Raw genomic sequence first — 27,834 nt, 5'->3', positions numbered from 1 at the left:
GAAAACTTGCATAAAATAGATTCAAGCACTTTCAAGGATTTCAAGGACTCGTGGGAACCCTGATTATAGAGAGCTGAAAATGCAATGAAACGTAAAGAAGACAAATGACAAAACATATTTTTCAAAACAATTTAGTATCCAGTGTTTAATTACAGTTTTTCTTAAACGAATAAGATGAAAAACATTGACATTGAGCACCATGAATATATGAGTATATGTGCCTCTAGCACAAATATCAGAGAATGTCATGCAAAAATTTCTCAGCAGTAGAGGACAAGAGGTTTCAATGGTAAATAATAGAAAAGACAGGAACAAGACATGATATATGTATGTACCCACAGCAGTTAACAGACAGATTGCTAAAAAATAAAAAGTTTAAAATAGTACATTCAACTACATTTTTATTAATACTTGACATAACTAAACTTGTTGACAACCCCGTATGTGAAATAAAAAATGTGTTGCTGAATTGCACCCTAAACAACAACGAAAAATGGCCCTCTATAGAAGTGACAGATAAACCAACTAAAAAATCCTTATGAACTCACTATAATATTACATATTAGGCCGTTCAAATCGTTTCAATGTGTTGCTAATGCACTTATATTTCAAATGAGAGTTACCATATAGAATTGCATGTTATAACCTGATGTTTTTATATCAGAATGATATATGCCAGTGCAAATGATACAGACACCATAGAGGAACTACAGTATATGGGGTTACTGACCTTTCATCATTGGATTGCACATTATAACAGCTTTTATCAATAGATTCCTGCAATCACTCAAAGGCTATTTACAGAAAAGTGCAGTGCAAACCCATGCTAATAAATCACAATAGAGTCAACTCATTGACTATGGCAGGAAAAAATACTTTTCTAGAAAAGATAAAAAAGCGGCATTTGGTATTTGTTATGTACAAAGGAACAATTTCAAAAATTTAAAATGATTAAAGGTATTGCTACGCTTTTGCACATTATGTACATGGTTGCATGATACATGTAAGTAATCATTTACACTTAGGCTCAGGTAGCATTTTAGAGAAATACTATGCAACTATGGACGCAATAAGCATGAGTCACAGCATCAGAGATTGCACTCTCCAAATAAAATGCCAGCCAGATGCATTTGTAATTTTATCATAAAAAAGTCTATTACAATATTTACTGGTCTATATTGCACAGCTATCAGTTTGTTGGTTGCTCTGCGTGGTCTTACGGTGACAATCATTCAGATTTTGTGTTGGACAAATGTCTCAAGTTTGATAATTATTCGAGCTGTACATTCCATCACTCTCATTGCTACCTCAGATGTATATCTGTCATTGGGAATCTGAGGAAAGGGTAAAAGATCAGGGTAGCGTGTCCTCAGGCTGTCCACACCGTATCCCTCCAAGATTTGCACATCCTTTGTCAGCCCTGTTAGCTGGGTGTTGTACTCTTCAACCTTCTGTGCAAGTGCCGTGGGCTTCACATCTTTGTCTGATTTGCCTCTGACTGCATAATCTGCAGCAATTAATGCAAGCTTTGTTGCCAGGTAGCATTTGAAACATACCCATTCATTGGCATTTTTGTGAAGGTCATTTCTTGCTGCAGAAAAGTTGGCTCTTGCTTGTCTTAGCCACCGTCGAGCTTCCATAGGGTTCCCAACAGACCTGAATGATGGTGGTACAAAGAAACGATTTGAATGAGATGTGCCAGCAAAGCTAGTGAATTTGTCTCGAAAATGCTGCTTTTCCGACTTATGGCTTGTTGCTTCTTGGTTCCATGATGTGTAAAATCGCTGAAACGAGAATTTCTCTGACTGGAATCGAGTGGAAGAGGCAGAGAAAGGTCTCCTTGTTCCTCGATCAGCGGTCTGCTCTGCCTGCGTTTGTTTCTCCATCCTGTTGATCTCATTTTGCAAGTGCTTGAAGACTTCTGTGGCAATTTCAAGATTCTCTGCATTTTTGTCAGGGTGCCATTTCAAATATAAGCGCCGGATAATCTTTTTGCGCTCTGTTTCTGAAAGTTTCCAAGCTTGTTCTATGACTGAGGTAACTTCTTTAAGAATTTCAGGTAATGCGTTGAGTTTAATCTTCTTAGGGGCCGACTCTGTTGGTGGGGCTCTGTGATTTTCCTTGCTAGGAAACACGGGAGGTACCATTCTAGCACGAGGAGACTGAGTCTCCGAGGGGCTTGTTGAAGTTGGTGTGCCATCTCGAATATTGGTGCTATCATCCTGTCTCGAGAATTTGTACAAATCAAGAGAGCTTACAATTTTGTACTCACTGTACCCAATGTCTATTTGAAAGCATTTCCCAAGGACACTTGGACTGTCTTCTTCTTCCCTGTCTACTTCTTGAACAATGATAGCGTACGTGTAGGTTGGCTGATAAGTGCCTAAAAAATCACCTCCCTCTGAATCTACCAGGTATCCAACATATTCACCAGGGTAAAAAACATTCATGGGATCCATGAGCAATAAATGATGAATCTCTGCAGGAATGGGTGTACCAGGTAGTGGAAGCTCTAGCTTCGAAGGCTCAGTTGTGTCATACTTCACACCAAGGTTGTCCAGTTTCTCTGTTATTCTGTAGATGTCATTGCAACCCAGCATAGCAATAAGATAGGAGGTGTCCGAAATGAGGTTGTCTGTAGCCGACTTTAGAGTCATTGCCAAAGCAAGAAGAAAGTTAATGTCTTTGCTGTCAGAATGCTGAATGTAGAGATGAATAACTGCTGTTCCATACCTTTTAAGAAAGGCAAGAGTTTCACTCCGGCTGTGGGGAATCGGGCTGCAACCTTTAACTCGTAGTGTTGTCTGTAGTTTCTCAAAACAAGACACCTTTAAGCCCTCACACAGAGCTTTGCATAATCGTATTGCTTTGTCCTCATTCACCATGTACGCGTTCTCATTCTCATGTTTCATGATCCGAATTAGTCCAGTAATGAACTGCTCAGATGACAGGAGTAACTGAAGTCGCCCCTGAAGAGAGCAAAGAGCACCAAATTGGCACATTCTTGGAGAATCTTCATCAAGTTGTTCTTCGAGGATGCTACTCAGAAGCCTGGGCCTCAGTTTCTGTGGAAGCAACATAATCAGCTTTGTGTGAAAGGCGTGGTCTTTGCCAAGGTAACACTGGCTCATGTCAACTAGCATCTGAACACCAACATTACCCTGCATTCGGCTCTTGTAGTGTGGCGCGTCATCAAAGACTAACGTGTTCGATTTGGACAATCGTCCATCATGACTTGGAAGGTAAAATGTCAAATCTTTGAGATTCTCAAGGTCTTTCCGGATCTGAACTGGATCGTTCTGCAGGCTTTTGAACAGACCAGAGACGGTTCTTTTTACTGTTCTCATTTCATTAGGGTCAAGCTGTTTGCCTTCTGAATTTCTATAAATTCGACACAAAACCTCCACATATTGTTTAGTGGAGACAACATCCTCAGTTCCCAACAGTTTGAATAGTTGGTGAAATGTACCAAGCTCAAGGGGAAGTTTGTACAAGTAGGGTTTAAAGTCAGATTCATTGTCCAAATTAATGACAACCTCTTCTGGTTTAAGGAGTTTCCACCCCTCCTCAACCATAACAAAGGCGACTCCTCGTAACTGAAAACAGAAATCTCGTTTATCTGCATTAAGAAATTCATAAATGCTCCTCAGTACCTTGTTTCGTGTTTTAACTGTGTCATCATCCAGGTTAGTGATGCTGCATATGTTTTTGCAATTGCTAATTACTTTCTCCAAAGGAGGGTCAACATTGACATTTAGCATGGTCACAATAAGATCAAGCTGCTCTTGACTGGCGAGTGTATTACCTTCTTGGTCTTTAATGCTTACTGGTGTAGCCCTCTCAGGTAGAATAGGACAGGATGTCCACAACAACTGCATGATATCAGTTTGTTTGAACTTTGGATTTACTTGAGACCCACTGAAGCGAATTAGAGGGAGATTTCCACTCATTTCCTGGTACTGACCATGCAGGCGAACAAGTTCAGCAGGTGCACGTTCTGGACATAGGAATGGTATCATAGAGAGATCTTTGAGGAATGCTCCGTCAAACAGATCTGTTCTTTCATTGAAAATATGATTCAGAAGAACATCAACATTAGTCTGAACTTTCTCCTTGGACCAGTTCTCTGTGTAAGCTTTGATGCTGATTTCTTTTGCAAATTGCAAAACTTGCTGTTGAGAAACAACATATTTCAGACCAATATTGCGCAGGAATGTTACCCATGGGGGTAAATATGATGTCCCTTGTTTTGGCTTAGATACTTGCTCGATTTTTCTGAAAAAATCATTGGGGATGAAAGATTTTGGTGGAAGCATCACCTCAAACACTTTAACCGTTTGATCAAAGAAGGCTTTGGCAGGTTTCAGCCTATTGGTGGAGTCAAAAATGAAGGACAGTCCCTCCAGTTTTTCATAGATCTTATCCTTAATGCAACTTGGCTCTTCCATTGCCAACAACTTCTCCTTCAGATAGATAACATGCTGGATTTTGGCATCATGTGAAAAGATGTCAAATTTTGAAAGAAGATGATTCAGGTAAACCTCAAGGTCATCAATTGGTGTGCAACCAAGAAAGCTGTACAGTTCTTTGAGCTGTGGGCTGTCAGCGAGGAAGGCTGAAGATGTATTGTGTGCCCACTTTTCGATGTCGGCAGACGGAATGCTTTTTGTTAGAACATGGCAAGCCCCAAAGTTTGCAATGCAGATGTATTGGCCACTGACAGCTTTGTAACATGGCAGCAGTTTCAAACTCTGGACATCATCTTGGGTCAAATTTGTCAAATTGCAGTTGAAGTACAACAAAAGTGCTTCAAAGTCTTTGTCTGTCAGGCTTCCTGCTTTGAAAGCTGATGTCTGGATCATGTACTCAAGTGCTCTGAGTATGCTGGAAGGATTGTCTATATTTGCAGTATATTGTGATAACAGAGGGAAGACAGGAGATTCTTTGGCACATAGTTTATTCACAGCCAGTTGAAAGCATCCTCCCTTTATGAGGGTGTGAAAGACTTTGTCATTTTGCCCATTTGGAAAGATGGCTGCAAAGATTAGACTTAGGGGTAACAAAACATCATGCTCGGGAACAACTAATTTGTTCCCTGAAACCATAAATTTGATTCCTGGAAGTAGTGCCCAGTCTTTCAAGATCTCTAGAACTGTCTCAAATTTAGAATTGACCTCTGTCTGTTCATCTCTGATTGCAAGCTGTTCACTGATGAAGTGCCATACACTCTTAAGCCAGGATTCAGTAGGACAGCCCTCTTTCCATTTCACTGACATTTTTGTTCTGCACTCTCTGGGAAGAACAGACCCCAACAGATCTCCAAAACTGCTTATGTCAAAAATCTTTGCCACACCTGCTTTTGAAAGGATTTTGCTGTACCTCAAGTATAATGTGTGCATGAAAAGCTCTTTCCTTGATGAGATAAGCTCATGATGATTGGTCAGAAACTTTGGCTGTCTGGAGTCAAACACTTGCAAAATGTTGTCCATTGTCATCAGCAGAGGCAACCCTTCAATGTTAATGTCGTTCTCTTCCACATCTTTGAAACAGTAGTCAACAAGTAGCTTCAGACCATGGAAGAGCTTGAAATTAGAGTGCTGCAGCCGACATGGTAGTTTTCCAACTTGGCAAGATGTGTCTGGGAATGAGAACGTTAAAAGAAAGCTCCGAACATCCTCAGGTGTCACATATTTGACTGGAATCCCAGCATCTTCCAGGCAAAAGTACAGACTGGCCGTTTCATCACAGCTGTGGATTAAGTTGAATCCAACATCCAGGAGCATAGCTTTCAATCTGTAAACATTTTCTGCCACAGATTTCCGTGTGGTTATGTTATACTCTGTGTTTTTAAGATGCTGCAACTCATCCTGAAGTAAGTTGTCAAAGAATGCTCGACCTTTGCTTGTGTTGGATGTGTTTACCCAGGAGATGTATATTGCAGAATGCATATCCGTATCAATGTGGGGTGCCCTTACAACCGGGAGTAGTCTTTTCAGTTCTAAGTGAATGCAATGGTAGATTGCTCTTACCAAACAATACCAATCTGGTTGAATATCAAGTCTGTTTACAGGAAAGAAAGACAAGAATTTTCTCAAAATATCCCTGACAACATGGATTGGCATTCCTTGAAATATTGTCATGGTAGGATCAGGGCCTGGAAATAACCGTCGTTTCAATTGAATCACCAGTTCTACACATGCTGGAGCAATTAGTGCTGTCATCAAGTTATTGTTCCAATCACTCCTCACTCCAACTCCATTGTCATCCCTCCACAGATTTCTTCTTGCAGAGTCTAAAGCAAAATGTCCATTTACATGGTAAGGCAGTCCAGTCTCCAGAGAAAGCGGAAGAAAACAAAAAGCTCTGTGAGGCTTTTTGTAGTTATGGCTGGTGCATGCTGCAACACCACCGCGTGGAAAGAGTGTTATATCCTCATTTTTGTGAGCTGAAATGACACTCTTAGATACCTTCTCCATGTCTGAAAATCCAGATCTGTTACATATCATCCATGTTGTGGAATTTCCATCTGTGTCCTCTATGTCCATAATGTATGTAATCTGTTGTACTGGAATTTGGGCCAGCTGCTTTTTCTTAGAAACACTGTCTACAACAGAGGCATGAAACTGTTTGCGTTTCAGGCGATCACCATCTGTGATTTTTGCTGTCACAGAATAGAGAGTTTTTAATTCCCCAGTCCCATTCTCAATTTCACATATAGAAATTTTCTCCATGTGATTCAAAAACATGAGAAGTTCTGCACCATCTGTTCGGATTTTATCAAGAAAATTTTGAACCATTCTGTCTGACGCAGGTGCTGAGCTGATCTCTGAGATTTTGGCCATTTCTACAGTTCGTATGGGAAATCTGAACATTGTGCTGCGTTCCAGCTTGAAATGATTACCAAGATATAAGTTTAGTACATCAGAAAATTGAGATCTGAAGTCTGAATCCAAGTCTCTAAACATTCTTCCAGGACTTGCAGATGTTGCTCCAGGTGCGTAACGAGCATGAGGATCGAAGATGCAGAGAATGTCATTATTTGAGATAAAGGAAGGACAGTCAGTAATGTGATACACAGAGTTAAATCCAATGCCATATTGCCCAGTTTTTCCTGGATTTGCCTCTTTGGTGCCTCGTCCGAGATTTTGGATGCCTCTTATATCATCTTCTGTAAATGGTTGATTGTTGTACACACATAACGATGGGCCTTGCATGGGCATCCATTTGTCATCAAAGATTCTGTCTGTTGCATGAGTCCTGGGATCAAATACAAAGTATATTTCTGTGGCTTTTGCATCATCTGCATTTTGTAGTAGCTCTTTTAGCATCTCCTTTTCTGATGGATATGCATTTAGGATACTTTTGATTCTGCTGGTGAGCCTCTCCTTTTGCCCAAATTCACTCCCAAGGGTAGTAAAGCAAATGTTGGAGGCATATCTTTCCAAGGCTTTGTGTCGTTTTGGAACTGTCCCCAATTTTACTGCTACTTCTCTAGGAATATCACTATGGCAATATTTAACGGCTGTGTCTCTGACTTTAATCCAAGGACAGTCATTGTAGCAAAGTGATTTTGATGTCTGTAGTGTAAAATTGCTATCAGGAAGGAGTATGTCCCCATAGTTGCTTTGGCAGAATTCCTGAGATTTGTCACGGATCAAGCTCCATATTCCCTCACTAATAATTCTACGAGACAACTGAAAGTTCTCTTCAGTTAGAGGCTTTCTTCCACACTCGTTCTTAATCAGCTGTAAAACTGCTGCAAACGTTTCAATAGGGAAGCTTGGCTGAACTCCCACATTTTCAAAAAGTTCCCGACAACTGTTTCGGTACTTGTTTGGAAGCTGGTAAAGATATGGAGCAGCATCAAAGTTTAAATGAAATGCAACTTTTGATGGTTCAACATATGTATTCTCTACTAGAATGGAGCAAAATGTTGTCAGCTCCTCCATGATTTCCTCGTTCGCAGCATTGGACTGGAGCAACTCTTCGTGAAGATACTTGTAGCATGCATTAGTTATGTTCTCTTGATACAATGTTACACCATCAAATGATTTTGAGAGCTCTTTCAGCTGGCTGATGACTAAAGCAACAGATGGCTTTTTTATCAATCCAAGAAAGTCTTTCACAGCCAGTGAGACAGGACCACATCCTTTGAAAGAAGGTGAATTTTCATTCAGGATGGGCTTCATTAAGCAAACAGTGTCCTGATGGTCTGTTGTAAAAAGCTCTTTTGCAGAGAACATGGTGGACTGAGGGAAATTGTTTCCATGCCATGGAAGTGAAAATCCAGCAGGTTTGGTCAAAAATGGAAGAAACTTGATGTTTTGCAATTTGGAAAGATACTGATTTGCTGCTGGATCTCTTATTTTCAGTTTTTCATCAATGAGGCTAAGGATGATACTGCTCCGGTGGCATGCCATTGTGTGGTCATTCTCATTTAGAGCCAATACAGACTCAGCACGTTCAATTAAATCTTCCCAAGATAGGTCATCCTTGACCATACCCAACTGCAATAACTTCACTAAGCATACTGGATTGACATAGTCTCTCAGACTTCCTTCAGGGAACCTTCCATCTGCACTGTTATACAGCTTAGCTACTCTGCCCTCTGGATGTATGAGTCGAGAAGGCAAAACAAGCTCCTGTGATGGTCCTGAACATGGAATGCATCGAGTTTCCCTCAGTATGGATGCAAAATCTTCCAGCTTTTCATTGAGGACATAATACATTAAAGGATCACGTAGTTCACTGTCTATGTCTTGAACATGAGGGAAGAATACATCTGTAAAGAACTGTGTCTCTGTCAGGGTGTTCTCCATTAATTTCTCTTTACAACCAGCATCATCAAAGCCTTCCTTGACCCAGTCTGGCAGTTCAACAGCATACAGATCTTGGGATCCACACTTTTTGAGGTATTTCAAGAATATCTTGAAGGCAGCAGATCCAATATCTGGTCTGCAAAGCAAAGAGTCATCCAGAAAACGAACATTCTTGATTGCCACCCAAATATTCCCATCGGAAAAGACTTTTGCATGGTTTTCATCACCTTTGGCTATTTCTTGATAAACTCCCTGGCAAATCAAATTGAAGTCATCGTGGACAACTCCAGGGTCAGGCCATGCTGCGTAATAGCTGTAGTCTAACAATTCTCCACTTTCTGCCATTGACCTCAGCATGTTAAGTGCAGCCAAGTAAGCTTGAACAATCACATGTCTCATGAAAATAGAGTTCCATTGTCCCTTTGTGTCCGTCTTCCAAATCTCTTTGCGATTTGATGTGACAGCAAAGCAACCATTGATGTGCACGGGCAAGCCAGTTTTGATTCTAAGGGGTAAGTAGCAGAATACTTCACCAATTGGTGTTGCACTCGTCTTTAAAGTCCATTTTCTGTTTTCTTCTTCAGAAAGCAACACAGCTACACCTCCACATGGAACCAGACCAAGGCGTTTTCCACTATCACTTAAGGAGAACTTTAAAGCTTCTGTCACATCCATGCATGAGCAGATAAGCCAGTTTGTGTTTTCTACTCCCTTCTGTGGCATTTCATCTGTCAGTCTCTTGGTTTGTGTGCCTTTAGATGCCATTTCAAAGTAGGAGGACGGATCCTCTTCAGGACCTCTAAACAGTGGGGACTGAAGATCAACAATGCGTCTGAAGACATTGTGAAACTCTTCCACTACAATTCTGATAATGCAGCCAGACTTTGGAACCTCAGCTGACACTTTGTTAGTGGCTGCAACTTTTTTCATGACTTTGGCAGCAGATTTAAGAATGCTTAATGGACCATATGCTGCTTTGGAGGACCACACACTTTTGTTTATTGTGACCACATCCTGTGCAGCAGCAGGGTTTGGCTCCTCACATTTCAAATACTTCAAGACCATTGTTCCAACATGTTGTGTAAACAGAATGAGACGATGGCCACAGATGCTGAATTCATCTACAAGTGAGTAGATATCAGTGGTGTTGTAGTAAATGCTGCTGATTTCACTTACAGATGCTTCCTGCTCGGTTCTGAAGGGAAGTCTAAAGAGGGTCCCATCATACTTGTAAGGGGACTCTTGTGACAGGGGAAGCTGGCAGTTAAATACATTGATGAAAGGTTTGAACTGGTTAGGAAACTTTCTTAGTCGTTTCTGTTGTTTGCTCCAGTTGATTTTGATGCCTGGGTTTGACTTGTCTCTGATGTGTTTACTGATGTGACTGATGTTGGGATCAAACATGATCATGAATTCTCTACTCATGATAATGGGCATATCAGTCACATGGTAAACAGAGTTGAACCCCAGCCCAAATTTGCCCACTTTGTCAGCTTCACATCTTTTCATAGAGCCACCAAGCCTTGTTATGTTAAGGAAGTCTGTATCAGAAAAAACTGAATTGTTGAAGGACCACAACGCTGCTCCATGACAAACAATCATTCCAGGGTCAAGCAGATTCTCACGGATTTCAAGATTCTTTCTCATGTCAATCAAGAAACTACACTCAGTGGCATTTGCATCGTCAGCATTCTGCAAAAGCTCCTTAAAGATATCTGCAACTGATGGATACTCCTCTAAAATGTTCTTTATTCTCACAGTTAGAGGCTCTCTTTGGCCTGACTGTTCAAACCCAAGGTTTTCTGGGTTTATCAATCTTGTGCTCAAACAGGGGACTTTCAACCATTCTGCAGTTTTCATTGGAATATCATCATGGACAAGTATGATGGGCTCTGAAGCATCATCTAGTAAGTCATTCAAGTCTTCTACTTTGATATCACAGTAAGTGCATTCGTGGATGGGTTTCATAACCAATCTGCTTGGATCTTTGTGGTAAAGAATGGGCAAATGCATGTCAGGTTCTACTGATATCTGACTGCTGTAAAGCCATCTTAAAATATTAATTAGGAGCAGCAGATTACTTTTGCTCTCCTGTTTTGTCATCTTTTGCTCAGTTCTTTGCCTGATTGTTCGGACCACTTCGAACACATGGCTGGAATCTACTTCTTCAACAGAGCCACAGAACTCAAACAGCTTGCGGAATTTAGCGATGGTCTTTGGCAATGAGTACAAGTATGGTTGGAGGTCCAAATCTGGTATGGGGTTTAAAACGGTTTGTGGAGGGGAAGCAAATGTTTTCCCTGTCCAAACCCAATCAAAGGGCAAAGACTTCACTGCTTCCCTTGCATCCTCCAAATGAGCTTGCATAAAGTCATAGATCTCAAACAAAATCTGCTGAAACTGATACCAGTCCTCAGTGGTAAATGCTTGGGATCTGTGCCAGTCATTTACTGCCTTTAAATGCTGGAGAACTTGATCAACCTGAGGTTCTAGCGATAACTTTAAGGCTTTTTTCATGCCAGCAGAGGTACGTTCCACCAGGGCAACAGAAGAACCAACAAGTACAGCGTGAGATATATCACACATTTCAGAAAGAGAGGAAATATAACATGAATCACCTCTCCAAGCAAGTGATTTTGGGTAATTCAAAGGTCTGTCTTTGCAAACGGGTACCCATTTTAATTTTTGCAGGTTTGTCTGAACCTCTGAGGACTTAACCAACTTTGTCTGTTTCTTCAGAATAGTAAGGAGCGTTGTTGCCTTCATTACAATGGGGTCCCATTCTGGTTTGTCACTCCCTTGCAACTCCTCAATTTTTTTGGCAACCTGAAGAACATCCTTTTCACTAAGCTGCACCTCGTTTTTTATCCCAAGTTGTCTCAGGGAATGAAGGACATCAGAAGATGATGTATAATCATTTGGTGGGAACCTCGTCTTTTCCTCCATGAAAAAAAGGCTCTGCAAAATTTCCAGCTCAGGATCGAAAAAGTCTGTTGGTGAACGAGGTTTTTCTGAAGAGGTATAAATAAACTTCAGAGGAGAAAGCCAATTAATGACTGCCTTGTTTTCATTCTTCAGAAAAGACAAATTAGTAAGAACCCACAGCATGATTTTTGTGACTTCCTCTTTGGTGTAGAATCCCCTTTCAATGTCTTGAATGATCACCTTTAGACATTCAGGGCTTTTCACCTGCTCAATATTCAACAGCTTTATCAGGCGGATCGTTGCCTCATCACTGCTGTCAACTACATTTATAGACAATTTCACATCTATTGGATGCTTGGCAGTATGATGTAATACCCTAGCTCCTTTCAGTGATGTGAAAAGTGAAGGGTCGGTCTTTGACTTCTCTCCAATTTTGCTAAAGATAGGAAGATCCTGAATAATGCGTTTCTCTTTCTCTGTGACATCCGTAAGACCAGCTAAAAAGCTTCTGAGGGCAATCTTCTGTTCAACAGACAGAGCTGAAACCTGGCTGGCTAATCTCTGTGATGAAGATCTGTCCATAATCTGAAGTAGGTTGCTTGGGGATGATTGATAAATATAATTTCTCAAGAGTGGATGCTGCAAACAAGGGTCAAGTTGTTTCAAAATAACACAGCCCAGCTTTCTCATAACTTCAAGTAATGATTCAGAGGGAGTGCCCTCTTCCTCATTTACAAGAAAGATGGGAGATGGGGTTTTGAGGCGCAGCAGCTCTAAAGAATCCAAGTTGTCAGTAAGTGGCACATTTGGAATCAAAGGCATATCTTCAAAGACACCAAGGTCCTCAGCAAAGTTTATGTACAGATGCTTCCAAACCATTCTGAGCCAAGATGCAGAGGGATGCTTCCTCTCTTGATCACCAGGGCACCACTGTACTGCAAAATCTCTAGTGGACCAGGCTGTAGTAAGGACTTCTTTAATTAGACGAGCTGATCTCTCTGGGGTTAACACTTGAACCTGAGTGCAGGGCCTCCCTGAAACACAAAACATGAAGTTACACCATTTATGAGCAACAAGAGAAGAAACAGGTACCAAAAACACATTAAGTGAAATTAGTAAGGATATTTATTACATGGTTATAATATTTGATTCTGATTGGCCAGTGGCGACATTGCAAGGATTGTTAATTCCAGAAAACAAATCCCTGAAAAATAAAACAACTTCATCTGGGTACTGCGAGTCATCTTGACATGTGGGTTTGTTTCGCAATAACAGAAGGCAAGCTATACATTATCCCTTACTTAAAGCTTTTACAATTAATGCACAAACGGAAGTATTGATATGGCTTACTTTATAGAAATACTAAAACATATACTAATTAGACATACATATCTAACTTCTGTAGCTTTCTGATTGCACAAAAATATACAGAACCTTTAGACAAACAAATATCATAGCTTTAAGTTTATAAACATTTTTGTATGCATGAGCACATGTGGATCTATGGCTGTTATGTTTTATAATGAAGAATTATTTTTATTATCAATAAATTGGTTAATAATGACATAATAAAATTATTTTGTGGATATTAAAAAGCCCCTATTATGTTGCTAAAAAGAATGTTATTTTGTGTATTTGCTGTAATATGATGTGTAGCCGTGGTTTATATTTAAAGAACACATTATTGTGTTAACTGTACATTATTTCTGCTCTTTTATGCCCTGCATCGTTTTGTACAAAGCTCATCCTTCTGAAAAGCATGATGTGCTCCAATTGGCCAGGTATCCAGTGCGTTGTAATTGGCCGAATACCTTAATCGAGTGACAGAAATGCAACCAGCTTCCAACTAGAGATAATATTGTCTTTACTACTTTAACATTACAAACCAGAATCTGATCAAGAAAATGCAGATAACCAAGCTGATTGATCAACTTTGCTGGCGAGGCTTGAGCAGAATTTAACAGATTGGTAGGGTAAGGATAGTGATCATAGAAATGACAAACAACAAGCGCTACTCTACACTGCTAAAACTTCTGTTTGAATCATGGTTTGAATAGTCAGTAGCAAATTCTTCAATTGACCTATGGCTAAGCCACGGCCCCTCCACTCACTCGGACAAACAATCAACATTCGGTGATAGGCGCTAGGGCAGCTGTCACAGTAGGAGACATTTCACAGGAGGCAATTGATGATTTTTGGAGACAGAAAGACTAAAAGGGCCTTAACTATGCATTGGAGGGTTATATTAATAATTTTATTGTTAAGAAGGTCGATGAAAAGCTTCAGTTCCAGGCAAAAATTTACAGGTCACAGTGTAAACGAGATAAACCGCATCTCGTTGCCATCATGATCAAATTAAATATGTACAGGTCTAAGTTGCATACGTTTCCAGGACAAGCCTTTTTACCATCTTTACGAAGAGTAACGTTATCTCGGTTGAAATGTGGCTTGGGAAAGGTTAAAAAATACACAACATCGCCCCGCCTTTCGGAATACCTAGTATCGAAGTTGCATGTACCCCATGCACACCGTTTGACCATTTTAAACTTAAAATGACAAGAAAAAACATAAAATGAAAACTGACTAACTGCAATGCATTTCAATCGACGTGTAAGCAGAAAATGTCCGAGTGTATTGGGTTAGCTATGCTCATCGCCTTTGGGGGCGTGGCTTAGCCATAGGTCAATTATAATAACATACAGGCTACTTAAAGTCTGTGAATCGTAAGCGGGCGGATTTATGATAATCTGCATCAAGTCCATGTTACTGGGCTGCTGAAGTAAACTGTTGCCTACAAGCCTAGCGTTCATTGTAGTCCAAGAAAAGAGATTTCAGTTGGAGACAATAAGTTGCGGCATCAAATACTTTGGGATTTGTAACTTTGCAGAACGTTAACATGTACTAACACACTCTTACACACCAAAAGAAATGTAAAATCATGAAATGGAATATAGGGTCTCTTTAAGAATTTATTGCAGATTTTAAATTAATGTGTTAGTTTAATAATGGTTGGGTGTTTCACACATCTATCATTCAAGCATTTAAAACTACTCAAGTCATTAGTATTATTCTTTTTAATGTTAGGTTATTATCAGTGGTTCTCAAACTAGGGGTAGGGCCACCCTTTAAGGGCATCAGATGGTGCCAGGGGGCACTAGTTCTTTTTTGTAATTAAGCCTTAGAAAAATAAGCCTACTTACCAAAAGCACTACACTTTATAATTAAGTGTTTGGTTTAATTTAAATTCTAAGTTGAAGATTTTTTTTATAATAATTTTTTTTTTTGGGGGGGGGGGGGGGTGCACGCCTATAAGTTTGAGAACCACTGGGTTAAGTACACAGAGATACAGTATTGTGCAAAAGTCTTTAGGCCCACCAGCTTTGTTGTTTGAGCAAAATTGTAATGATCATCCATATTTATTTTTCGCTCCCTTTATTTAAATACAAACGAAAAATACAGGAAATATGTCCACAAAATGTAAAAATCAGAACATATAGTTTCTTGCCAATTCAGCATTTAGTGTGGCCTCTCTTGGCACTAAAGACATTTTGATCTCTTTTGAGGAAACTGAAATCCTGAAAAAAGTAGTCCTGCAATTGCTCAAATAAAGGGGAGCTTACATTAATAATATTGCATTCACAATTCCTGTATTTTTTGATTGTACTCTAATAAAGAGTCTGAGGAAAAAAAAAAAAAAAAAAAAAATATATATATATATATATGAAAAACAACAAATTTAATGGGGGCATGGTAAGACTTTTGCAAAGTATTCTTTGTTAGTAATGAAATAATATGATTTGGGAAAACTATGGCAACCTTAGTTCTACAGGCATTAAATGAAACGCAGTGCACCTACCTGAGCAACCCCAAAGATATTGTTGAACTGGAATTCAAATGAAGAAATCAGGATAAAAGGTGAAAAAACGTTAAAATAAATAAACAAATAAATAAAACATGATGAAGCAAATTATGCAAACAAAGAGATTTAATACTCTACTAGGTCACTACATAACTTATATTTTTTGCATATTACATTTATTCATAATGAGTCTGGGTAGAATAAGGAATATAAAACATACATTTAGTCCTAGAGTATTGTGTTTGTCTTCTCCAAGATCATAAGTTTGATTCCAAGGGAACACATTGAATGCACCATAATTAAATAAAAGTGTCTTGCAATTGTTAAATGTGCTGTGATCAACAGGAAAGTTCATATTTCATGTTTGTCAACAATTTCGGGACTGACAAACTAATATGTGGCTAATTGTATTAAACTAATTTTATCGACAAGCCTTTATATGTGATTTTTTTGGCATACACTGGGTTAAATATAAGCAAGCATAACTCAAGCATCTGACATCATCAAGCAAGCGTAAAACTCAAAAGTGTGCTCGCCTGCAGCAAAATATACATGAACGAAATTAAGTTTCACCGCAGAAGAAGGTCATTGATAGCAGATGCTCAATCAATCCTGAATAAGATTATGAGCGTGAAACCGTGAACGGCAGGTGATTACCTCTGCTTTTAGCTGCTTCCTTCAGGCTGGTCATGACATGTGAGGGAATGCTTTCCAAGACAAATCTTCCCTCCAGTCCTGGATACAGGGATCTTGAAAGAAAAATCAAATGCTCAAGTATGCAACTGTATTGTATAGCCATTCAAGGACATTTGAGCGTTGGTACATTACAGGCTTTATAACAATTTAAGGTTTGATCAGGTATGAGTGCAATTCTGGGGTGCCTTTCTCAAAAGCATCGTTATCGCTAGCCAACGAACATCGTAAGTTCCATCGTTACTAACATCGTTCAACGATTTGGTTTTCCCTAAACCATCGTTCAAACGAATATTCACAAACTGCATCGCTAACTTGTGTCGTTGGAACGACAGCTTTGAACTGTCGTTAGAAGCATCGTTCCTTGTTATTATCATATGTAGACTTATGTTGATCATGCTTTTGAACAAAATAAGCAAAAAACATATAGTACAATGTATATCCATCATTCTAAATATATAAAAATTTTACTTTACGTCTTTAGGTTTGTAAACAGAATTAAAGCGCTGCATTTGAAACTGCGCATATACTATGAGCTTTAAGACCCTGGGGAATCCCTGGGAGGAGTGACGTAAGAGGGAACTTGCGCGTGAATTAAATATCTTTATAATAAACAACAGATAACTAACTCACAATAACAAAATCAGCCTTCCGATGCAATATATGTTATTTACAGCAATAATCTGACATTAAATCGATTTGTACAGATGAATTAGTACTTCACCTCCCACGTAACATCATCAACTTTGTTGTTAACCAACATGGTTCAAACGACGAATGTGCGACAAAGTTACTATGGTTTCGGGAAACAGTCGTGAGTAGCTAGGTCGTTTCTCCAATGATGCATCGTATTATGGTCGTTTAGCAAGTTATTTAGCGAGTTGTTTGGGAAAGCACCCCAGAACTACATTGAGATCAGATTGGAATAACAAATTTGAATTCACAAAGACACCAAAAATCAACATATAATCAACCAATTATACTGGATGTGGCCAATCCTATTGAAATTCTTACATTTTGCCCAGCCCTGGTTTTCATGTGACATCATATCAATTATATATTATTTAATTAAATTCAAATTTATTTCTATAGCACGTCTATTAATTATTAATTATTATATAATATATATATTATTAATTATATAATTATATTTTATATATAACAAAATATATCAAATAGATTAAATATTGCAAAATACATGTACTATATCTTGCTAGGTTTGCAATCGGGCCGTTATATTCATAGCGCTATTAAACAAGCACATGCCTAAAATTTTTGTAATGATCAAATGTCATGAATGCACCAAGAATGTTAATGTAAATACTAAACTCCACACCTTGGAAACTCCTCTGAGGCGATGTACACGGCATCTTTGTCATTCACTGAAGAGGAGAACACTGTAAATGTCTCATCCTGCAAAGGCAGAAGTTCAAGTCCAATGAGGTCATTATAGCAGGCATCGCTAAGGATAAACTCCAGCAGGAGCAGCTTTTCACTGGACGACCCTTTATGTCGACATTTTCTCAAAGTCTGGCGCACAAAAGAAGGCGTCACTCTCCTCAGACTACCTGGCTTGGTAACAAACATTGTAAGTACTACATCGATGTAGGCCGGCACCTGGGCCAGCATCATCCCTGAGCTATGGAGGTATTTGATTACGGTTTCTGTAGTGTTCAAGCTGGAGTCCAGCTCTGAAAACACTGCATCATCAACCTGGACCCAGCTGCTGTTGTGTGAGTAGATGACCGGCTGTTGGAGCAAGTCGTTGAACAGCGGTTCGAGAATTGGCTTCCATCGCGGTCGTATTCTGTTTGGATCCGGCCAGGCTCTGTAAATACCTCTAGGTAAAAGTGGGAAATCTTGGTCCTTCTTATTTTGGATTCGCCTGATGGTCTCCATGATGAGTGTGAAGTAAGCCCTTGGGATGACGGTGACTATGAGAAGCTCATTCCAAAGAGCAGAAGGGTCCCTCCATTGGTCCACCTCACGCCATTTGATGCTCCTGCGGTTGTCCGTCAGGCCGAAGAAACCGCTCACATGGACTGGTAATCCAGTCATACTTTCTTCTCCAACGGGAAGCGGGAGAAAACAGAAAGCACGCCCTGAGAAGCTTGAATCTGCCCCCTTGTCCTCATCCATAAGGGTGAGGGGCAAGGCAATACCAATGGTTGGGATGAACTTGAGATCATCAGCAAGAGAATCCAGTTCACTGCACATGCCTCGCCCTCCCACGCCATTACACACCAACCAGGTGGTCTTCTGAGTCTCTTTTGTAGTTTCATCCTGCAGTTCAATGGAGACTTGGTAGGTGGCACACGTGACTGAATTGCTCAATACGCCATTGCTGTAGCTATCTATAGCCTGTCCCAGGGTCTTTAGAGAATTGGGCCGCTCCATCTTATCTTCTTGGCTGTCGCTTGCCGTGACCTGGAAAAGCATCCGCTCGGTCCCGTCAGATTCACGTACATGCAGTGAGACCTTCTGCACGCTCTTAAGAAAGAGCAACACGGTGTCTGCATCCACTTTGAATGATTCGAAGAGCTCCAGGACCTTCTCTTTATTGTAAATGTTGTTACTTAATTGAGATGGTTTCATCCGCAGTGGAAAACGAAAAAGGGTTCCTGGAAAGTTGCCATCTTTAATGGTTTTCTCTGAGCTACCTAAAAGTCCAAAATAAGGGGCAAACTGATCATTTAGCTCAGTTATTTCTTTTATATCCGACTTCAAATTCCAGCACTGTCCAGACTCATGAACTCCGAACAACATCTGATGAGGGTCCAGCATCGCAATTTGATCCCCACTGAATATACTAGGAACATCTACAAAGAGACGACAATTAAAAAAAAAAAGTAAAAAATCTATTAGTTGTGGAAAACAAAAATAAATTATTTAAAGGGGACATATCATGTAAATCTGACTTTTTCTATGTTAAAGTGCTATAATTGGGTTCCCATTGCTTCTATCAACCTAGAAAATGTGAAAAAGATCAACCCAGTAACTTAGTTTTGGAAAACCATTATCTGCAAGCATGTGAAAAAATAGGTAATTGAAATTTGGCTCCCTTTGTGATGTCAGAAGGGGATAATGAAATGTCTTGTGAAATGTCCCCTTTAAAAAATTAATTTTGATGTACTTCTGAAATAGCAAACTCTTCACACAAAACTCTCACCTGTTATGTGGTAGACAGAGTTAAATCCAATTCCAAATCGTCCAACTTTTAAAGGGTCTTCTCTTTTTCTACTTCGCGCTACCTCCTGAATCCCATTCCAATCCTCAGGGGTGAAGACGGCATCATTAAAGACATACAATGCCGATCCTATGAAAAATTATGAAGCTGTAACATGCGTTGTGTATACTGTAAAAATTAGCAGGATTTCATAAGAGTGTGTTCAAATAAAAAGGAGCGTGACCTTAATGTTAGTATGAAATCAACAGAGGATGAAAAACAAAGGTATCTAGACTGAGTGCGATGCAATTATTTTACTAATTTTGTAAAACGCTACTGTGGAATTACAACAAGTAGTAACCAGCAATATATTAAACAAAAAAAAATTATTGCATATATTAAATATAATTTTTGCATTAACTAAATTAATATTTTTTTTAATAATGCTAATACTACTACTATAAATAATAATAATATTAATAATAACAATAATGTTACTATTATTATTTAAAAAATAAAATTATTAACAAAAATTAGGGTATAACAATGAAGGGAAATGGTTTAATAGATCAGTATGCTGTATTTGTATGTACCCTGGTACTGAGCCATATCATGTGACCACAGTGATTCCACTCCATACTCTGTCTCATCATACATAAACTTAACCTCTGTAGCACCAGCATCCTCTGCATTCTGAATCAACTCCTATTCGACAAACACATCAAACATTGAGTCAATTCAGTAGATTGCGCTTGCAGACTGGATTCAACTGTTTTATTCAACAAGATGAAGAACAGTTACAAACCAAAGCAAAAGCACTTTAAATGCATCTGTCTCTTTGTTTACGCAAGTCAATTCTTAGAAGTGTTCTTATGAGTAATAAATACGAAGTATTGATAAATACGAGCCCTAGTCCCGATAACACTGTTAGGGTTCATGCACATTAATCTTTACATTTAATCTTCAAAGCATAACGACATGCCAGGGCTTCATGTCAGCATGCAACAAACTTGCCAAGGCTATTTTAATATCTGAATCTCATCCAGTTAGTGTTAAATCTGAAATATTTTAATAACGTCACACCTGATAAGAGCAATATGACATCATTTCAGTATAACTGCTTAATGATAGTGTTCTAACAACAACCAGTATACTTAAAAAGAGTACACACTTTTCATTTACATGGAAAAGCATTCATTCTTACTTTAAGAATCTGTCCACCCTCTGGATATCTTCTCAGAATATCCTTCAAAAAATCAACCAAAGGTGGCGTAGTCTGACCAAACCTTCCTGCAATAGACCAAATACAGTTCAAAACAATCTCAAGATATCCCCAACATTAAATGTGCCAAAGAATGCATTGAAATAATATGCTAAATTGTTATCTGATATCTACATAGAAGTTATCTAACTTTACTAAGTGCAAAAAGATCCAGAGGCCATTTACAACCCTAGCCTTTAGAATGAAATGGTCTATGATTACCTTATTTAAAAGGGTTATGAATAATAATGTTGAGCTCTGCTCTAATTGGCTGTTTCACAGAGCAGCTCCTTCAGTAGCTCTGTGTGTGTGTAAACAGACCTTATGTTTGAGTCTGTATCAGACGAAGATACTTAATTTGAGTAATATTCAATTATTTGGGGATTGTTAATAGATGTTTCTGAGTGGTAAGGTTTTTTTTTCAGTATTGACCTGCAAAACATAACTGTAACATTAATAGTAGAACTTAGCCTAAACGCTAGAATATAGCATTGACTAGCATATAGAGCTAATTCAGCAGTCACAAATTTGTTTTTAGCATTGTAACAACATTGTTATTAATTTAATGTGTAATTTAATGTTGGGTGCTCTAGATAAATACAGTTTTACATTCTATGGCACCTTTAAGTTACAACCCCCTGCTGAAAAAAACAGCGTCAAACCAGCATGGGAATTATGCTGGTCTATGCTGGTTTAGCTGGTGGTCACCAGCATACCAGCACCAAAACACAACATATGCTGATCTTAGGGGTGCACGATATATCGGCCGACATATCGTTATCGGGCGATAACTGCTTATTTTTAATATTATCGGTTATCAGTCTGATAGCAAAATTAGGCCGATAAATGAAAGCCAATAAATTATGGATTATTTTGGTTTGTTGAACCACTTCACTTGCTCATTGCTGGCCATGTGGAGTTTTGATTGGTGCTTTCTGTGACATAGCACGAAGATGACACGTGTTGCGGGCTTAAGAAGAGTATGCTAGTCTAGCACAAAGACAAGATGTCCGCGGTCTGGGAGTTTTTCATTGTGAAATTAATATGAATATTTATCGGCATATATATATATATATCGGTTATCGGCCCCCAAATATAAAGAGTTATCGGTATCGGCCAAAATTTCCATATCAGTGCATCCCTAGCTGATCTTGCTGGTATGACCAGCATGGGATGCTGGTGTGACCAGTTTGGGATGCTGGTGCTAGTGCTTGTTTAGCTGGTGCTGATGCTGGTTTTGTGCTGGTTTAGCTGGTGTTCACTAGCAAACCAGCACCAAAACACAACATATGCTGGTCTTGCTGGTATGCTGTTTTTTCAGCAGGGCCAAACATGTTTAGTAAATAAATTCTACAAAAAATGTAAAATATAGACAAACCCTTCTGTTGATTTAAATTAACCTTAAAATGTTCAACATTTTCACAGGTTATGCATATGTCTTACCTCCTCCTCTCAGGCCTCGTCCATGCAGCGTCATGATTATTTCATGGCTTTTGTCTGGCACTAAACTTCCAATCTCAATGCCGTCATGAACCTATTGCAAGAAGTAAAAGCATTTCATTTCAAAGCTTCTATTAGAAAATAATTATACCACTTATTTACCCTCCTGAAAACACCATGTTAGACCAGTTTCTAGCCTTTGTATTTGGCAGATCGCCCCTAAATCCTGTCCCCTTAGATCCCAAGAAGTACTTTTTTGGAATGACTGATCAAAAACGTATCGTGTTTAGCTCAGCAATGTTATGCAGGTTAACAAGTTAATGCAAGATTAGCTGTTAAATAGACACCTACTAAGAAATTTGGGAAGCAGTAGAACATTCAGGTATTTGGACAAACTACTCATTTTGCATACTGATCTTCGCTATAAAAGAAGGTGATTTCGGATGCAGGGTCTGTCAATGGAATTGCTTTGGGGTCCCAGGGCTACATGAACAAAAGCAACTATATAGGGCAATGAGTCCAGTAACAAAGGCAACAAACAGAAAACATGTTCTAGAAATTCTTTAAAGCTTTCGATCTTATAACCTAAACCCATAACGCATCTTTGTAAACTGCACAGATGTGTCACAAAAATTATACTAATAATTTCTGACGTTATATATTTAATTTCTATTCTGTGGTACTGATAAAAATGTGTGTGAAACAAAGTACACTGAATTTGAAATGCATTTTTATAAGCATCTTCAGTTATTAAAGGAATGCCTTTGGATGACATATGGCAGAAACCAACTTGTCATAGCAGATCCAGCAAGAACCACCAAAAGCAAAAAATTCCCAAATTCCCAAAAGAGACGCTGAACAGATGCCAAGATTAGTGAGTATCTGTCTCTGGTATCTAATTAGTCAGTATCTCGTAATATAAAATCGCATCGTATGTGCAAATAAATCTGAAATCTACACATAATACTGGAACATATCTTATACTTCAACAGTCCAGTCATTTGAAGTTGTACAGTATGGACAGGGTTAAGATCTGAGAGCTGGTTTTCTCAAGGCTATTTTCTGAATCTGACATACTTATACTAAAGCAATGATCTCGCACCTGCTCTCGTCACTCACAAATGTTTCCCGCTTCAAGCTAAGAAAAGAGCGTGACCTGAGGATAGAAAAACCTCATTGAAGTCCATTTATTCTTACTAGCTACTAGCTATCATTTACCTGCTGTTTTTATTTAATTTTATATTTAGATTCCAAATGTTGAACAGTTAAATAATGTGGTAACACTTTACAAAAAGATTGTATTTGTTACCATTAGTAAATGCATTCGCTAACATGAACTAACAATGAACAATATAGTTTTTCAGCATTTATTAATCTTTGATAATGTTAGTTAATGTCAATATGCAATCGTTCATGTTAGTTCATTGTACATTTAAGTTACAACTTTTGATTTAAAAAAAATGTATTAGTAAATGTTAAAATGAACAGAACTAAGATTTATAAATGCTAACGCATTAACTAATGTAACAAATACAATCTTATTGTAAAGTATTACCAATAATGTTTCACATAACTTATATTTTTTCTTTTTTCGCACAGTACATAAATAATACATTAAAAAAGAACACAATAAAAAAAATCAGTTTGTAATAAATCAGATTGGTTTTCAATTTGGAAAATGCTGATAGAAAAGCTTTTTGCACTTCAGATTTGAGAGAAGTATATTCTCTTAACAGAGAGACATAATGTTTAGCTACAAGAAACTATTTAGCCTATCTTTGGTGACAGCAACAATGAACAACTCCCAGTATCAATGAGGGTTTTGTTTTGTAATAATGTTGTAATCTGGTAATAAAAGCACTTTTTGTGTAAGAAATTGGCTTTTTGCAGTTTTAGGTTAAAAAAAAAAGAAATGTCTGGCCAAATTTTATCCTCAAAAGAAAAAATATATTTTATGAATTATATTTTGCAGAATAAACAATAAAGCTTGTTTTTATGGCGAAGATAATTTTTTCCTGTGTGACATTATAATAATGACAATTATGTTTTTGCAATATAACAATAAAATGATATGATAAGTATGATGCAAAACATTTGTAGCTAGCTATTGTTTTTTTAAACATGTTTAATTCAAATTAATGTGAAACTGCAAAAAAGTAAATAAGTAAAACATGACGAATTGTCCAACTGGGTTTCATCTCCAATAACAAAATAATTTAATTTTGGGTTGAAATGTGACCCAGAAATGTTAATGTTGGTTTAATTAGATTAACCTTTAAACAAATGTAAGTAATCAATACAAATCAATAGAAATTTCAGCCATTATTCATTTTTAAGCAAATGTTTTATACAATTATAGTTTAAGGCTGTTAATAAATACTTTACATTTAATAACATCACAAATGACAACTCCATTATACAAAAATATATAAATCTAGATGACTTACTCTGATCCGTTCACATATCGCAACACAAAGAAGCACATTTAAAAATGTTGACCACTGCCATACATCAGTTTCTTTGAATGGATTATAAACCTGTGAGATTGTGATCACATGGGGATGGTATTGTAATATGATGCTCTACATTTGGACATAATATGCCTGTAGGCCACTGTTTCTCCTGACAGACTCAATTATACATATAGACAGCCATGAACTGTGTGACTGGCTGAAATGCCAGACAAGGACGCCACATACACATTGTATCCCGTCAATATCAACTCTAGCGTGAACAGTATATTACAAACATCATTCGATTTTTTTACTAACCAGTTTTCCATTGTGAAACAGCTGTTGTTCAGACACAGGGTAATCTGTTTCTTGGTAGATGAGGGATTTGATGTATCTGATCACTGTGGATGGAGGGACCTGAAAGACCCTCTTGCCTAAATAGTCATGAGAGACTATCACCAATGGCAACCTAAAATCATGCAGAAATGTTATACATCTGGTCACAATGCAAAAAAAACCCCTCATATTTCAAGTTTTTTATTATTGATTTCTCTCTAAGGTCAAATGTAACAGTTTGCTGATTCATTCATTTTCATTTGCATGCAGTTTCTGTCTGATAATACAACATACTCTTACAAAGATCCTTATTTGTATTTCTATTGTCTAGAATGAAGCTTTGACAAGCGATTGAATCCTGCAGCTAAAAATCTAATTACCCCTATAAGGGAATATCAAATTTGACCTGTAACCAAATGCACACATCAATATATTGTCTAAGCCGAGGATAAGGACTGCATTTGTATCTCGGGATGCATTTTACAAAGCTGACAAAATGACTTTATACAGGTGGACAAGAACACTGAAATACATCTCTAGTATTTGATCTATCTATCTATCTATCTATCTATCTATCTATCTATCTATCTATCTATCTATACATACATACATACATACTCATGACAGTGTGTTAGGGTGGGGCATAACATGTACCAATCATGTTTCATATTAGCCTATATACTACATCTGCACGTGCATTATAATATATATATATATGTTTTCATATGGTACAAGTAGTAACAATTCATGTGCCACTTATTCTCACACAGGAAACAAATCTGATTTGGTATTACTGAATTTGGTATTTATAACTTATAAATAGCCTAAAATGGACGTAGGGCCGTCTTGACAGATATTTGTCCGTCTCGTTGAAGTCATTATCACATGAACTTGAATGTCAATAACTTTAAGTAATTCAGATCAAACTTACCATGGGTCATGATTGGTTGCCATTGCTTTTCAGCCAGATTGCGGTTATTTGCGTGCGCGGACATTCACTCGATCACTCTTCTGAATGAAACAGATATCATTATATCTTGCCGCACCGTTATCTTCTGGAGAAAAGCCTCCGCATTTACCTAAACCTCTTTGGATACAGACTCAGAGAATCATCCCATCATGAGAGTTATAAGCTTTATGCGGCCGTGTTTTGATCTTGGACCCGCCTCCTTCTCCTGAGGTATCGATGCGGTTTAATAAATGCGTGAAGACACTTGCCAGGCTTTATCACAGTGCGCTAAAATAACTGAATTCTGCAAGAAAGAAAGTAAGGAATTTTAAAATATTAACTCCATCTATGATAATATTTTTAAAATGCAGTTTCATGTCTCGGTAGGTGCATGTGATGCAAGTGACACTTCTGTGGCTGCGGATTTTTGACTTTAAGTGAGCGCGATGCATGTTGGAAGTTGTAGTCCTATAACGTCATATAAAAAAATAAGAGAATGTCAAAATATTAGCTCCATCCGTGATAATATTTTTAAAAATTAAGTTTTATGTCTCGGAAGGGTACATGTGATGTGAGTGACACTTCTGTGGCTGCGGATTTTTGAGTTTAAGTGAGAGCGCGATGCATTTTGGGAGTTGTAGTCCTGTAACGTCATATAACGGACCCTCTTGACTAATCGAGAGAAACCGTAAATAACCTTTTAAATGTGCTTTTTAATATTCAAAATGACGAGTTGAAAAATAAAGAGCAATATATTGTACAGTTATTTATTTTTATTAGAAAAATATGTGGAAAAAGAAGCGGTCTCTGTCTCTTTGCAAACCAAATTGTTTACATTTTTATAAATGACTTTCATTGATTTATAAATTATTTGGAACAAACTAGAAAAAGCTCTGAAAACATGTCATGCCTAAAAATCACTTTTTGTTTGTATTTAAATGTTGTTGTTGTTGTTGCTGCAGGTAATTAATGTAAGTATAATAGCCTACCTCTTGTTTTTGTTGCATTGTATACAAAATAATAATAATAATAATAATAATAATAATAATAATAATAACTAGAGGAACAGTATCATGATTAATGATGTTTGTTAGACGAAAATATTTTATCAAATAGTACGTCAAATGTGCAGTATAGTTCCCTCGTAAAGATTGTATGTAAAGATTGTTTTGAAAATAAATTAGTGTAATCATTAAACTATTTTAATTATAAATTATTTTATTAGATTATTATTTATTTATCATAATTATAAAAACATTAATAATACATAATAATAATATTATTACTACACCCAAAGTCAAAATAAATATATATCCTATCATGTTGTATGATTATTTAGAGGACATCTGTGTTACAGTAGGCTATATGACGCAGTGTAATGGATAAACCAGATGATGTCACGCAACCTTACTGCACCAGTATATTTACTTTCAATCTTCATTAACTTATTTAGTAAAGTGCTAAAATAATGCAAATATATATAGACTAGAACAATGACACTGAACAGTTCCTAGAAATAGCTCTTACCATGCAAATCCATTGCCGCAGTTAGACAGATGAAGTGAAATATTTCCCCATAGGTCTGCAGTACAGCCTGTATTCTTTCATATTTTTGCTACCTTTTCTATATAGTGATGTTATTCATGGGACATCAGGCTCGTGCAATGCCTAATGTAAAGGTAGATCGCCCAATATTCATTAACTCTGGTCTGGCAGTCCTTTCCAAGTCAACGTTTCATTACTGCATCGCCTGTTTCAGCAAATCAGCGCTCTTAAAGCTACAGTACTGCGACAGTGATCATCAGGGCAAATGTAGTTCAATTTGTCATGATGTCAATACGTTGATATTGTTAACTACAGGGCACTCGGCTTTACAATTTACTGCAATTCAACATTCCTGGTATTGATGATGAGTTAAATTATCTTATAGGCT

The 27,834-nt window shown here is 37.8% G+C and overlaps 1 protein-coding gene across 2 annotated transcripts; it reads right to left on the bottom strand.

Moving 5' to 3' along the window:
• Nucleotides 1-115: 115 nt before the first annotated feature.
• Nucleotides 116-27,651, bottom strand: sacs (sacsin molecular chaperone). 2 transcript variants are annotated; one of them, XM_055195978.2, is made up of 12 exons: nt 27,429-27,651; nt 26,032-26,205; nt 25,884-25,963; nt 24,935-25,085; nt 22,167-22,257; nt 20,667-20,752; nt 20,056-20,167; nt 19,466-19,612; nt 17,633-19,115; nt 16,261-16,352; nt 15,601-15,627; nt 116-12,778 (listed from the first exon to the last, which is right to left on the bottom strand). In XM_055195978.2, the coding sequence occupies exons 3-12, from the start codon at nt 25,904-25,906 to the stop codon at nt 1,233-1,235; spliced, it is 13,758 nt and encodes a 4,585-aa protein (XP_055051953.2). In that variant the 5' UTR covers nt 25,907-25,963; nt 26,032-26,205; nt 27,429-27,651; the 3' UTR covers nt 116-1,232. The 2 variants fall into 2 exon arrangements, with proteins under 2 accessions (XP_055051953.2, XP_055051954.2); XM_055195979.2 differs by lacking the exon at nt 15,601-15,627 and having other exon boundaries at nt 25,884-26,205.
• Nucleotides 27,652-27,834: the final 183 nt, after the last annotated feature.

Source organism: Misgurnus anguillicaudatus, chromosome 24 (assembly GCF_027580225.2).
Source record: "Misgurnus anguillicaudatus chromosome 24, ASM2758022v2, whole genome shotgun sequence".
Lineage (NCBI taxonomy): Eukaryota > Metazoa > Chordata > Actinopteri > Cypriniformes > Cobitidae > Misgurnus > Misgurnus anguillicaudatus.
The sequence above is the reverse complement of the archived record's forward strand: the minus strand, read 5'-3'. Positions and strand labels throughout refer to the sequence as shown.